Source organism: Vombatus ursinus, unplaced genomic scaffold (assembly GCF_900497805.2).
Source record: "Vombatus ursinus unplaced genomic scaffold, bare-nosed wombat genome assembly UNPS02014778.1, whole genome shotgun sequence".
NCBI classification, from domain to species: Eukaryota; Metazoa; Chordata; class Mammalia; order Diprotodontia; family Vombatidae; genus Vombatus; species Vombatus ursinus.
The window spans coordinates 46898816-46914971 of NW_020954556.1; the positions used below are offsets into that span (position 1 = coordinate 46898816).

Below are 16156 nucleotides of genomic sequence, written 5' to 3' on the forward strand. Positions count from 1 at the left end.
ATAAATTAACTAAAAAAAATAAAATCAAAGAAAAAAAGAAAATCCATCATCCCATTTCACATTCACAATAATCTCATGAGGTAGCTAGAACAGGTGTTATCCTTAAATGACTTAAGGGTAAACTGAGGCCCAGAGATGTTAAGTGACTTTCCCAGTGCTCCACAGCCAGGCCAGACCACCAATTCTACTGACTGTAGGATGCAAGTCCTGCCCAGTGGTTCAAGTAGATTGGACTGTCACACCAACCTAGCCCCCAGCTTCCCAAGACCCTTATATATCTCCTTCTTAAGGAAGCTGCCCCCACCAAGGCCAACAAACCCCAAATTCAGCTTCACCAATGAGACTTGTGGCTGAAGACCCTTAGAGGAAAGGAGGGTGGAGGGCAGGGGACGAAGAGAGAACTAGCAATTACCTTTAATCACAAACGCCTCGGTCACCAGCCGCATATGGTACAAAGGCCTGTTCTCCACAGACATGTTGTCAATGCCAGCCCGTGCATACATGCTGACTGCATCCCTGTAGTACCCCTCCACGTAATGCAGCTTTCCCAGGATCAGCATGGCCTCTCGCATATGCTGCGGCTAAAACAACAAGCAGCAAGGCTAGCAAAAGTCTGTCTGCACCCCAGCCTCCTGCCCACCTGGCCCAAATGCCTTCCATCAAACCCACAGCCCGAGACCCAGGTCAGGACATCCTTGAGACCAGGGGGTATACCAGAACCCAGGCCTGCTGGCCTCAGCAGACAACCCGAGGGCAAATCCCAGCTGTAAGAGTAATGACAGCTAGCTTAATTGTATATCAGCTAGTTTATGTAACAATAACATATATATGATAAAAATAATACATAATAAATAATACATAATACTAAATACAGCACTTTAAAGGTTTGCAAAGCGTTATACATATCTCATACAATCCTCAGAACAACCCTGGGAAATGGGGGCTGTTATTATCTCTAGTTTACAAATGAGAAAACAGAGTACAATGACTTGCCCAGGGCCCACATAGCTAACAAGCATCTGAGGCAGGATTTGAACCCAGGTCATCATGCCAAATAGCCGCTCTGTGACCTTAGGCCAGTGGCTTAATCTCCCTGGGCCTCAGATTCCTCATCTGTAAAATGAGGTAGTTGAACTAGACAGCCTCTAAACCTGTGATGTTCCAGGAAGCCTTTGCCTTACTCTCTCATCCTCCTTCCCTGCAGCCTTTCCCAGCTACTCCAGCGCACCCTGACACCTTCTCCCGTCAGCTCCCATACGATCGTACTCTACAGATCTCACCTTCACGCTTGTAAAGCTCACCTCCCTTAGGCCAGCCTTCTTCCATGTGGGGTAAGGGGAGAGGCCAGTTCATTCACATCCCACTGTCCCTCCATCACAAGCTCCCTTTTCCACCCCAGCCCTCACTCTTCCACTCAGCTGCCCAGGTGCTAAAGCTCCCAACCGTCCTTCTCATTCCCCACGCCCTAACCCCACCAGGAGCCACACAGGCTCACCCTTGAGAGCAGTGACAAGCAAACTGCTATTGGGGCATCCAAAACAGCTGCTTCACACACACCATTAAGAAAACAGGCAACACATCTCATGACCCTATCTCCTGCTTCCAAAATTCCCTATTCTAGCTGACGCCACCACCACCCTTCCAGGCACAAGGTATCACAACATGCTCTGGGGCACCTTGGACTGTAAGCATCACTCTGTAAGCATCCATGGTATTCAAACAATCATTGTTTTACCGCCCCCCCCCACCCCAGAACATGTCTTTAAATTTTTTTGAAAAGTTCCATCGATGTCTTTTGTTTTTGCATTACAAACATTTACATATCACCTCTTCCCCATCTCTCTTCTAATAAAACAAGTGAGCGAAACTAACAATAGTGACCTTATCTGAAAGTGTATGCATCATGTAGCACCCCCAATGTCTACTTTCTAATTAATAAAAACCTATTTTCTCTACCTCTCACTCCCCACCCCACTGAAAAAAAGAAACACGTATTTCTCGTAACAAATATGCATAGTCAAGCAAAACAACTTCCCTCTTCGGCTGTATACAAAATTACATATTTCTCATTCCCTACCCTCAAGCTATCTCCTTCTCTCCAGGAGGTGGATATTAGGTTTCTTCATTGATCCTCTGGAATACTGGATGGCCAATTCATCACAATTCTTAGAGCTTTCAGAGTTTTATTTGCAATTGCCCTCCCTGCTTCAAGGTTCTTTACACTCTTAAGCCAATCCATCTTCCACCACCTGCCAAAGTGATTTTCCTAAAGTGAAGATCTGACCATATTACTCTCCTACTCAATAAACTCTAGTGACTCCTTAATGATTCTAGGATCAAATATTTTATCTTTGTCACATCCTTTCTAATTTCAATTTGCTTTTGTTCAAGTTTGAGAAGGAGAGAAAGAAGGAAGAATACTTTTATTAAAGGCTTAATATAGCCAAGCAGAGTGTACTAAGCACTGAGGATACAAATACAAGCAAAAAGACAGTTCCTGCCCTCAAAGAGCTTACATTCTAATAGTAAAAGACAACACAAAAGGAAGCTGAAAAGCAGGGGTGGGGTGGGGAGAATAAAGGGGCATCATTTTGAAGTCCAGGAAGTCAGGAACTTTCCCCTGAGGGGAACAAAGGCAGGCCAGCTCATGTCTCTTTACAAAATGGAGGCTCCAGAAGGAACTCACCAGTGGGGAAAATGGGGTGGAGCCTTGAGAGGACTACTCCAGGGTGATCAGGCGGCAGGTGGGAGGAGACCCCACAGCCATAAATAAGTAAATATGCACAAATTGGTGTTGCATACTCAAAATTTTTCACTTATAGTACATAATCAAAAAACATCTGGAGACCACTGAACTGTTAGCTCTTTCACAGTTTTGTTCTTTCATATCCCCTCCTTATGGTACTGGCACACACACTGAGATACTTAGTAAATAAACACCTATTGAAATAATTTTATTATATTCCATTTACATATGGTAGTGGGAAGAAGCTGTTTTTTGAGCCAGAAGACAAGGCTCAATTCTCATCTTTAACAATTACTAGTTGTATGATCTCTGTGTCTTAATTACACCTGTAAAATGGGTAGAATACTCACACTGTCTACCTCACAGGACTGTACTGAGACAAATTCTTCAAGGTTTAGTGCTGGAGGTATGCATTATTATACTGAAGAGAAGAGAATGATTTAGCTACACGTCAAAACCATAGAACAATATGGAGGTGCAGAATGAGGAAAAAGGAAGCAGAAAGGATGAGAGGAAGGGACAGAGGGAAAATACAGAACATCAGAACTCTCTCAGGAATGAGAGGGTATACAGAATGAAAGGTATGAGAAGGATAACTAGACTACTACTCTGCCTCACCCTCCTTTCTACTCAAGGGCTGATTACAACAAAAATCTCACAGAAAGATTTCCCTGCCCCACCCAATGATCCACTCATTCCTCATACCAATTCCAAACCAGGAAAGCCCTTGGGAGGATAAGCAGGCATGCTGTCTAAAGGAACTGGGAATGAAAAGGACCAACCCTCTAATTTTAGATGAGTAAACTGAGGACCAGAGGTTAAGTGACTTAGGACAGGAGCAAAGGGCCAGGTCTTAATTAGGCCCTTGGATTTCAAAGCCAGTGCACTTTCTAATAGACCACACTGCTCACCTCATACTTGATTTTATCACCCCCAACTAGACTAAATGTTCTGAGAGCAATGACCTTTAAAAAAACAAACACCTTAGCACTTAGAGACACTTTTAAAATGTAAATCAACTAAATTCTGAAACTAACCTGGAGCTAGGTGATAAGTAAAGGTCACCTATTTTGGTCATTAAATTTCATGATCATTAACCTCAATTTCAATTATGCCCTTGCAACCCCTTGCATTCTTAACACCACCCATCTGCCTAGGTCCGTTCAGAGGCAAAGGAAGACTAGAATCTATTTTTAAAAAATGGTCTGTATCCCAAAGAGATCAAAGAAAAGGGAAAATGATCCATTTATACAAAAAAAATATTTTTAGCAGCTCTTTCTGTGGTGGCAAAGAATTGGAAAACAAGGGGATACCCATCAATTGGGGAATGGTTGAACAAGTTGTGGCATATGATTGTGATGAAAATACTACTGTGCTAAAGGAAATGATGGGAGGGATGATTAGAAAATCCTGGGAAGACTTACATGAACTCACGCAAAGTGAAGTGAGCAGAACCAGAAGAACATTGTGCACAGTAACAGCAATATTGTAAGGATGATCAAACTGGATCAGACTTTGCTACTCTCATTAAGACAATTACAAAGGACCCATGACAAAAAATGCTATCCACCTCCAGAGAGAGAACTGATGAATTCTGAATGCAGACTGAAGCACACTTTTTTATTCTACTTTTATTGTTTTATTTTGTGTTTTCTTTCGCAACAAGGCTAATATGGAAATATGTTTTGCATGACCTCACATCTATAACTGAAATCAAATTATCTTCTCAAAGTGGGAGGAGCAGCAGAAGGGGGAAGAAAATCTGAGCTCAAACTTTTAAAAAATGATGTTGAAAATTTTTTTACATATAATTGGGAAATATTTAATGAAATAAAAATAATTTTTAAAAAACCCCAATGATTTATATAAAGGCACAGATCAAATCTGCAAGTCACATAAACTTGGCAGGGATAGTTAATACATTGACCGACAAAGTCAGGACCTAAAAAACCCCTTGGTAGACTTGAAAATTGGACTGAATTTCATAAAATGAAATGTAATCAGGAAAAAATGGAGGAGAGTAAGTTATTTCATAGATTATTAAAGAAAAATCTTTCATTTTAATTTGGTCCATCCACCTATCCATAGGCAAACTGGACCTAAGTCTTTCGGCCAGCTAACAAAGTACCTGTTGAGTGCCTATGGGCCCAACCCCACGTGTTTTTCCAGAGTCTAGTAAGCCTATTTGCAAAGCTCTCCAGAAAAATAGTTCCTGCTCCTTCCCCTTCTTTAACCAATAGGAAGATCTTGGATATGTTTGTTCTACCCTCCCCTCACATACTCAACATCTATTCTTATCCACAAGGGGAATTAGAAAATGGGTATGCTTTCCCAATGGCTCCTGGGATTCCACATAATCCTGAAGAAAATGGCCACTGGTCCCTACACATTTTGGATCTTTCAAGCAAAGGAATACAGCGAACCCTAAGAAGTTATGTTCTTAGAAACAAAATCTTCACATCTCCGCACCTCTGTTCTTCACTGTTAAGCCTTCCTGGAATGTTCATACTCTTCTCCAAGGGCTACCTTCTTCACGAAGCCTTCTCTGACCACCCCATGCCGATCTTTCTTCTGATTTCTCAACATGACTTTTGTTGCCATCGTTCATTTTAGATAAAGCTGTGCCACGTACAGGGGATACAAATTCAAGGAGACAAGATAGCTCCTACTCTCAGGGAGCTAACATTTTAAGGAGGAGGGTAAGTAGGCGAAGTAATACTGACACATTCCAGGGCCAAGGCTGCTGGGGAGCAGGTAGAAAAGTGCAGGAAGTGACTAACGGGGTGAAGTGAACATGGCTAGGGCCTCCCAAGAAAGAGTGGTCTGGCCTACAGAGTCACCAATTACAAGAACAGGCTTATGAACAAAAAGGTTTTTTTGTTTCGTTTTGTTGTTTTTCAGGGAGGGAAGTCCAGAGGGTAAGCTGAGTTAGGAATGAAGTGAGCATGGTTTCAGCCTCTGATGAAATGGCAGTCTGGGCCAGGGAGTCACCAATCAGTATTAACATAATTTCTTATGACAACAGTCCAAATGCTGCCAAAAACAACACAGAGGCCTGTGACAGCTACGAAATGAAGAGGGGCAGTGAGACATAATATGCAAACAGCATGTGGTGCCAAATACAGTAATGAGGCTGGGGGGGTGGGACAGTCTAAGCCTACGGAGAACACCTGGGGCAAGATCGGCAGAGACAGAAACAGAAGGGATGCCGTCACAGAAGCATGCTACAGATTAAAGAAGGAGTAAATCGGTGCAGATCTGGGAAACAGGTCAGAAGTCTAGCACAAAGGCATGACATAGTAGTAACAAGGTCCTCTAGACATCTGCTTCAGACCTCTAACATGCAGAGCAGTTCACTGTTTCTGAACTCGTTGTAATCCAGGGTGTCCCAAAAGTCTGAGTGTAATCTTAAGCTTTACTAAAGCTGCATGGTTAATTTCATTCAAAAAGGTAGAGGAACTTTTTATAATTGGCAAAAACTGCAAACTCAAGGGGTGCTCAGTGAAGGAAGGTATATGAATATAATAGAATATCACTGCCTATTTCAGTCCCCTCATCTATAAAATGGGGATAATAACTATCTACCTCCCAGGGTTGTGGGAAGGATCAAATAGGATGTTTGTAAAGTGCTTTGCTAACCTTATAGGACTATATAAATGCTAGCCATTATTATTACATAAGAACGGCATGGTCCGTGAGCATACCACCAGAATCATCAAATCATCATCAACGTTGCTGTCGTCTAGCTCTCCCGGGGAGAAGGGCTGATGTTGGGTAGAGAGGGCTTTAATTGACAACAGAGAGAAAGCTAAGATGTTCAATTTTTATTTCGCTTCTATACTCCCTCTGTCAAAGAGAATGATCTCTGGATGATAAAAAGCAAACACAAATAGTTTAATCATAGGGGGCTGACACCAAAAGGGGAGATGGGGAGAAAAGCCCTAGTTGCCCCTTGATGAAATCAAATCACCAGGCCCAAACAAACTGTTGTCGTTATTCAGTTGTGCTAAATCTCTACAGGACCCCATGGGGTTTTGGGATGGTTTGCCATTTCTTTCTCCAGTGTGTCCCCATTTTACAGATGAGGAACTGAGGCAAACAAGGTTTAAGTGACTTGCCTAGGATGATATAGCTAGTAAATGTCTAAGGCCACATTTGAACTTGGATCATCCCGATTGTAGGTCTGGTGTTCTATCCACTGTACCATGCAACTGCAGACAAATTATATCTCAGGAAACTCAAAGATCAAATGCGATTAAATCTCCTGCTTCATCTCCATCTTAACCTGCCACTGTGCACATCCCCCCCCTCCCAGGCCCATCAGACTTTGCTCTCCATGCCCCTTGCACCAAGGTGGGACTGGGGCCTGTGATGGTATTGGTATAGAGACCTCCTGAATGAGGAAGCAAATCAGTACCTTTTTTCCTTCTGCCTTTGATAATTGCCCAAGATCATATGGCCCATAGTTGCCAGTAGGCAGTTCTTAAACCCAGGTCTGAGTTCAAATCTCGCTTCTGACATAACAGCTGGCCCATTCTCTGATGATCAGTTGCAGAAAGGTGGCAATGTTCATTGGTAAGAGGAGTTTCCTCCTAGAGTTCATCTGCCAATGCGATCACAGGTCCAGCTTCTATCTCCTATTAAAGACTGGTTACTGAACAGCTAGAAAAGGCAAGAGTAATCAGGAGATGAAGAGACTATTGTAGATAGAGTTTAGCAAGTCACCTGACCAATTCTCACATCATATTATTGTGGAAAAGATGGAGAATGTAACCTGGATGATGACATAAGATGACACTGGTAGAAAAGCCAGATCTGAAGAATAATCATTAATGATTCTTAAAAGAAGGTCTCTCATGTTGTGGCCCAGCGATCCATGGTTGGCTCCACAATTGTTTCATCAATGCCCTACGTTAAGGGAGAAACAGGGTACTTACAAAATTTACAAGACTGATATCCAACATGGTAGATGACAGAGTCATGATCTCAGGCTAGAATGTGGGCCAAACCTCAAAATGAAATTTAACAGGGATATAGATTGGCATCCAGGAAGTTTAAATAAAACTACAAAGTACTAACTCAAAAGAGGAAAAGGATTTTTTTTAAAAAAAGGCAGTACTAAATAAACAAATGAGGAAAAATGAGGAAGCTAGATGCTGAGTATACAAAAAAACTAAATAGCCCCAGCTCTCCAAGAGTTTACATTCTCCAAGGGCTAGGTAAGAGAGATAATGACACCTACACGGAGAAGCACATGTAAGGGAAATGGGAGGGAGAAAGCCCAGAACACCAACAAGGAATGGTAGGGAGGAATCAGGGAAGGCTTTAGAGAGGGGATGTCTGAACTGAGCTTTGAAAAAAGATCTGATTCAAATAAAAAGGCTGTGTGTACAAATATTCAAAATGGTGGAGTTGAGACAGCCATTCACCCTGGACACTCTGTGGGGAAGGAACGGGACAACAACGTATACAGACACATACAGGTAAGAAATGGAATGATGAGTTCAACAACAACTAGAAGTCCAATTTGGCTGGAAAATGGAGTTCATGAGGGGACGTTATACAAGATAAGGAGGGAAAAGTTGGTTGAAGCCAGATTGGAGAGGGCTTTCCATACCAGTTTGCGTTTTATCTTAAGAGGAAATAAGGAGCCATCCACTAAAGGGTTTTGAATGGGAAAACACCAAGACCTTGGCCTTAGGAAGATTACTAGGGAGGAAAGAGGGAAGACTGGAAGACTCCATGCAAGCGATTACTGCAATAGCTCCGATAAGAGGTAATTAACTAGAATAGCGTTCCTAAAAGTGGTATGGGCATAGAGCAGAAAACCACTGGCTTTGGAATCACAGAATCAGGGTTCAAATCCTACCTCTGACACATGATACACATGCAATTTTTACTAAGTCACAACTCCCAGAAGCCTCAGTTTCCTTAACTGTAAAATAAAGAGGTTAAACTATAGAGGGTCTTTGAGGTGCCTTCCAGCTTATGATCCTATGTTGTGGAGATACAGCTAATAGGACTTAGGAACTGATTAGATATTGGGGGGGGAGTATTCTGAATGAGAGAAATGATTATAGATGTACTCTGCAATTATGAAACTAGGTGGCTATAAGATGGTGGCACCTTCAATAGAAATAAGGATGGCTGAAGCAGATGGGTTGAAGGGGTATGGAGTAGAAGAATTTTGTTTTAGACACTTTGAGGGGCCAGTATGAGAGCTGGCGACACAGATGTCGGGGTCATCTGTAAAGATAATCCCACCTACAGGAGCTTAAGCAAAGGCAAAGAATGGAGAAGAGAAGCCCCTTTCAGACTCATGCTTAGGAGGTGGCAGAGAGATAGAAGAGGATCCTGTCAAAAGAACTGAGAAAGGAATGGTAGGACAGGGAAGAGGAGAACCAGAGAAGAGGGTCCCTGAAGCCAGGGAAGGACAGAGTGGAGGGTGTGGTGGACAAGTGCTAAAAATACCCTGAGGTCAAATAGAAGGAGACAAGGCTGGATTTGGCAGCTAAGATATTGTTATTGACCTCAAAGAGAAGTTTCAGCAGAGCTGTGAGGTTGGTGAAGCTTGATGAAACAACAAAAAAAAGGGGAGAAATGGATCAGTGGTGAGGAAACTGGACAATGAAGCACTCTTCAGAGGTTAGTTGTGGGAGGAGACAGGGATGAGAGCTTCAGGAGAGGGCAGAATCAAAGGGAAGTTTTTAAAGATGGGGAGGCCTGTTCACGGGCATCAGGGAAGAATGGAGGCAATAAGGGCAGGTTGCTAATGGTCATGGAGGCAACCTCTTGGAGAAGCCCCATCGAGGTGTGATTCAGGGAACAAGTAAAGATACTGGTCTTTACCAGAGACCAGTGCCTCCAATTCAGAGGCTAGAGCAAAGGAAGAACAGATAAGTGAAGAGAGGGGGATTTTCAGGAATAGAAGAAGGAAAAGAAGCAAGCTCTGGATGGACAAGAGAAGGGGGAGAGAAAGATGGGGAGGAAGAGAAGAGGGGGCAAGACAGAGAGATAAAAAGACACACACAGAGAGATTGGGATAGTCCTAGGGGCTAGAGGAAAGAGGATTTTTAAAACAATGACGAGAGGGGGGAAAATGGGGAAGAATAATAATTCCTAAATCAGGAGAACCCATTAGAGATGGGAGAACATCTGTGGTGATTCCACTCAACATGGTACTATGACTTCCTATACCAAGGGTTCAGGGAAAGCCGATGGACCTGTTCTCAGAATACTTTTAAGTGCATAAAATAGAACAGGTAAGATTACAAAGAAAACCAATGATGCACAAATATAGTCTAGAGACAGGCAGACTGTGATCAGGAGAGATGTAGTAATGAGTCTGATTAGGTAGTGATTTCAAAGTAGTGATAAGCATACATGATATCTTGAGGTCCAATTCTTTTTTTTATTTTTTATTGAAAAAGGTCCTACTCTTCCTGACCTCATTTGAAGTTTTCTTAGCAAAGACACTGGCCATTTTCTTCTCCAGCTCATTTGACAGATGAGAAAACTGAGGCAAACAGGATTACGTGACTTGCCCAGCGTCACACAATTAACCATCTGAGGCCAGTTTTGAACTTAGAAAGGCGAGTCTTCTTGACTCCAGCGCTCCTAATACTACTTTGGTTTGCTGCCTACATTCACAATTCAAGGAACTGCTAAATGTTAGTTAGAGAAATAAAGAGAAGATAGAAGGGGAGCGGGAATTTCTGTTAATGAAAATAAAGATGTAATTTCCCCCAAGTTCATAGATTCCCAGAAATCCAGACTCTTTGGTTAAGAACCTTCGAGCTAGCTATTCAGTAGTACTTCAATAACAGGGATAATAAATGATAGGTTTAACCCAGAATGTATAAAACTTCAAACTCTAGAAGGATCAAGCGGTGAGGTAGTCAAGAGCGCAAGACTTCATTAAGAACAATCTATGTTATGGAAGATGGTGGAGTAAAAGCAGGGACTCGAGTTCTCCCCCAAACACCTCCAAATACCTGTAAAAAATGATTCTAAACAAATTCTAGAACATCAGAACCCACAAAAAGACAGAGTGAAACAACTTCCCAGCCCAGACAACCTGGATGGTCAACGGAAAAGGTGTGCTGCGCCGGGCTGGAGAGGAGCACAGTTCAGTATGGCCACACAGGCAAAGACAGGGCCCCAGAGAACCTGGAGCACGCCTCAGGAACTTAATCACCAGCAGCTGTGGCGATTTCCAGACTTCTCAACCCACAAACGCCAAAAACAACTTAGAAGGTCAGTAGGAAAGGTCTGTCAGACTGGGTGATAAAGTAGCACGGTCCAGCACCAGGGTGGTGGTAGTGGCAGCGGCAGCTGCCTCCAGAAGTCTCAGCCCACAGATGGAGGGGGTATCGAGTGACTGATCAGAGGCGGATTGCAGGGATCTCTTTGCTGGCACTGAGGGAGGATTCTCTTGCTTTGTCTGTGCTTGGAGCTGGGTGGCGAGGAGAACACTGGCGTGGTAGAGCTTGTGACAGTGGTAAAGAGGGAATCCTCACAGTTCCAAGGCAGAAAAGAGTACTTGTGGTCACTCACAGACCAAAGCACATTCCAGGAAAGGAGTAAACACCTCTCCTTTGATCATACCACCTTGGAAGAACTAAAAATTTACAAGTCCCTAGAAATATCTCTGAAAACAGCTGTACAAAACCCCTGAAGCTTGGGACAATATAACCTCCACACTGGAAGCAGAACCCTATCTTAACAAAGAGTTAAAAAGTTAAGTAATTGGCTGGGAATACGAGCAAACAGTGGAAAAAAACTCAGACTATAGAATCTTACTTTGGTGACAAAGAGGATCGAAACATATAACCAGAAGAAGACAACAAAGTCAAAGCTCCTACATCCAAAGCCTCCAAGAAAAATATGAATTGGTCTCAGGCCATGGAAGAACTCAAAAAGGATTTTGAAAACCAAATAAGAGAAGTAGAAGAAAAAATGGGAAGAGAAATGAATGATGCAAGAAAACCATGAAAAATCAGTCAACAGTTTGCTAAAGGAGACCCAAAAAAATACTGAAGAAAATAACACCTTAAAAAATATAGATTAACCCAGGGGCAGCTAGGTGGTGGTGGATAGAACACTGGCCCTGGAGTCAGGAGGACCTGAGTTCAAACCCAGTCTCAGCCCAGACACATGACACTTACTAGCTATCTGTCTTACTAGCACTTAACCCCAATTGCCTTGCCCCCCCCCCCAAAAAATATATATAGACTAACCCAAATGGCAAAAAAGATCCAAAAAGCCAATGAAGAGAAAAATGCCTTAAAAAAAAAAAACCTATGTTATAAACAGGCAGTTTTCAGACGAAGAAATCAAAGTTATCTATAGTCATATGAAAAAATGCTCTACATCATCACTGATCAGAGAAATGCAAATTCAAACAACTTATCTATCAGAGTGGCTAATATGACAAAAAAGGAAAATGTTGGATATTGGAGGGGATATGGGAAAATTGGAACATTAATGTAACTTATCCAGCCATTCTGGGGAGTAATTTGGAAATAGGTTCAAAGGGCTATAAAACTGTGCAAACTCTTTGATCCAGCAATACCACTGCTAGGTCTATATCCCAAAGACATGCAAAAAAAGAGAAAAGGACCTATTTGTACAAAAATATCATATTAATATTTAATTATTATTTTATTATGTATATTATATTATAGATAATATATTACATATTATGCAATAGAGATTAATTATATATTATATAATTATAAAATATTTAATTTAATAATACAATATTATTAACATTTAATTTATTTAATTATTTATATTAATACAAAAATATTTTTAGCTGCTTTTCTGTGGTGGCAAAGAATTGGAATTCAAAGGAATGCCTATCAATTAGGGAATGGCTAAACAAGGTGTGGTATATGATTATAATGGAATACTATTGTGTTATAAGAAATGACAAGCAGGATGATTTCAGAAAAACCTGGAAAGATTTACATGAACTGATACATAGTGAAGTGAATAGCACCAGAAGAACATTGTACACAGTAACAGCAAAACTGTTCGATGAAGAACTGTGAATGACTTAACTATTCTCAGCAATACAATGATCAAGACAATCCTAAAGCACTAAAGCATATAATCCACCTCCACAGAAAGAACCAATATTGTCTGAATACAGACAAGTATGCTATTTTTCATTTTCTTTTTTTATTTTGAGTCTTCTTTTACAAAACGACTAATATGGAAATGTTTTATATAATTGCACATGTATAACCTATATCTGATTGCTTACCATCTTAGGAAGGGGGGAGGGGAGGGAGGGATGGAATTTGGAATTCAAAATTTTAAAAAAAAGTTTTAAAATTAAAAAAAATCTATATAGTACAAAAAAATCATTTGGGAGGGGGATGGAAAAAAATTTTCAGGAGAATTCAGCAGAGTTTGTCAAAGACTTTGCTCAAGATACAAGATACTTTCCTAGATGATAACATAGGCAGGTGGGTTCAGAGTGGTCATTAAGGTTCAATGTCCATTTAAAAGGAACAGTCTTTATTGAAGTGCTCCAGGGATCTGTCCTCAGACCTGGGCTTAATATTTAACATTTTCATCAAGAATCTGGTATACATGGATAGCATACGTATCAGATTAAAAACGACAAAGCTAGGAGAGATATCATCGTAGGACGACATAGTCGGGAGCAGAAAAGAACAAAAGGTTAGAATGTTATGCCAGCTCTCATATGATCAAATTTAATGCAGTCTTATATTTGGATTCAAAAATGTCAACCTCGTAAGTACAAGTTGGAAAAGAAAAAGCCATACAGCAAAACACCTGAAAAAAAAAGCCTGGCGGCTTTGCCAGCCTGCAAGCCCAATGAATAATAATAACGTCAAAAACGTCGTAAAACAACAATAGTAGTAGCTAACGTTTATATAGTGCCTCAAGGTTTGCAAAGCACTTTACAAATATCTTACTTCTCACAACAACCCTATAAGGTAGGCACTACCATTATCCTCATTTGACAGATGAAGAAACTGAGGCAGATAGAGGTTAAGAGACTTGCCCAGAGTCAAACGGTTAGTATCTGAGGTAGGATTTGAACTCAAATCTTCCTGACTCCAAGAAAAACATTATATCCACACCCTAGGTACCCTGAATCAATGGGATATATAGCAGCCGTCACATAGCCAAAAATGATAAAAGAGATCTTAGGTTATATTAAGATAAGGATCTCCAGGACTGGGGAGGTAATGCTCCAATTTGCCCTATCCTGATCAGCCCATATTTTAGAAAAACTATTGATGAGGTAGAAGGAGCTTGGAGGACAATCAGATATATGAAGGGTCTCAAGATCATGCCACGTGAGAGTAAGTTGAAGAAACTATGGATTTATTCAACTGGAGAAGATTAGACTAAACAGTAGATGTGGGAAGGGATGGAAATCACAGAATCTCCATGTTAAAAGGACCTATGGAGACCATCTCTACCAACTCGTAGCTGAATCAGAATCTTCTCTACAACATACCCTATCCTACAAACAGCATCTGGCCTTTGCTTAAAGGTCATGACTACTGTCTTTAAGGAATATGAAAGGCTGTCATACGAAAAAGGGATTAGGCTTGTGCTGCTTGGCCCCAGAGGCAGAACAGGAAGAGGTAAAAATAACAGAATCAAATTTAGGTTCAATACAAAGAAAAAATTTCTAATAACTAGAATTATCCAAAATCAAAAGTAAAGGCTGGCTGACCATCAGTCAATCTTTTCAGTTGTCAGTTAAGACTAGGCAGTCAAGGGGCAGCTAGGTGGCACAGTGGATAAAGCACCGGCCCTGAAGTCAGGAGGACCTGAGTTCAAATCCGGCCTCAGACCAAACACTTGATACTTACTAGCTGTGTGACCCTGGGCAAGTCACTTAACCCCAATGCCCAACCAAAAAAAAAAAAAAAAAAAAGACTAGGCAGTCATCTAGGTTCCCCCATCCATCATCCAGATTCTGGAAATCGACTATTGGCTGATTGTGGCTGAAAGGAAGAAGTAGAAACCAAACAAGGATTGACAGACTAAGAGAACCAGACATTCTTAAGACAGAGAGTTGGTTTAAGAAGAGGCAGAGGACAAGAAAGTATGATCCTAGAACGGACTGTCAGAGTTTAAATTAAGCAGACATAACAGTACTGAGTTGCATGGGAAAGGCCAAGGTATGACCACTCCTTTCAGTGGCCGAGACAGAAGAGAGAAAGAGAAGTCATGAGAGTTGATGTCGATGAACTGGAAGGCCCGTGGTTTTCACAAACACCAATAATGATGCCTTCCAATTCAATCCAAGAAGCACTTGTTAAGCACCCACTAGCATAGGCATAGGAACAGTACTAGACACTATGGATGCTAACATCAAAATGGAAATACTCCTTCCCTCTAATGAGCTTACATTCTACTGGGAGGAAGCAACCCAGACACAGATAAATACAAAGTCATTTCTGCAGGGATGGAGAAGTCTTAACTGTCGTAGAGGGAGAAAAATCAAGAAAGAGCTCAAATTAGTGAATAAACATTTATTAAATACCTACGATAGGTCTTTTAAGTACTGTACTAGCTAATAATGTAGGAACATAGCAATTAAGCTGGGCCTAAATGAAGCTAGGGATTCTAAGATGCTAAGGTGAGGAGAGAGTACATGAAGGACAGGCTATGCAAAGGCATGGAGGAGGCGAGAGATCACCATTTTGGGGGATAGTCAGTAGGCAGTTTGAGTAGAATATGGAACGCACAAGGGAAGCTGGAGTAGGATTGCAAAGGGCTTTAATGCTAAGCTGAGAAGTTTGTGTTTCATTTTAGGGGCAAGAGGGAGCCAGTGAAGCTCCTTGACCCAGTGACATGAGTAGACATGAAGCCAGGAATTAGAATGGAGAAAAAGACCGGTAGGTACTTAACTTCTTGGGGGAAAAAAAAAAACAACTTGAGAACAACATCAATCGATCAACAAGAATTTATTAAGGATCTTTTGTTAAACTATTTTTTCAGTCTTATCTGACTCTCTGAGACCCCATTTGGGGTTTTCTTGGCAAAGATACTTGGAATGGATTGCTATTTCCTTCTCCAGTTCGCTTGACAGATGAGGAAACCGAGGCAGAGTTAAGTGACTTGTCCAAGGTCACACACAGGTAGTGACTAAGGTCAGATTTGAACTCAGGAAGATGAGTCTGATTCCAGGCCTGGGGCTCTATCCACTCTACCACCTAGCTGCCCCTGTGCCAGACCCTGTGCATATAAAGCCAAAAATTAAATAGTCCTTGCCCTCAGGTAGCTTAAATTGTATTGTGGGAAAACAACACATACACAAATAGATCAAAACTAAATACCAGGTAAGTGGGGGGAAGGGGGAGGCATTAGCAGCTGGAGAAATCAGGAAAGACTGGATATAGAAGTTACTCA

At 41.4% G+C, this 16156-nt stretch overlaps 1 protein-coding gene across 1 annotated transcript in view; it reads right to left on the minus strand.

The window, feature by feature from the left end:
- TTC7A (tetratricopeptide repeat domain 7A) overlaps positions 1-16156 on the minus strand; it is a 202809-nt gene that overhangs the window by 177003 nt on the left and 9650 nt on the right. Inside the window, exon 3 of the mRNA XM_027865179.1 lies at positions 413-581. Within this exon, the coding sequence (XP_027720980.1) occupies positions 413-581 (169 nt within the window). The remainder of the gene's footprint in view (positions 1-412; positions 582-16156) is intronic.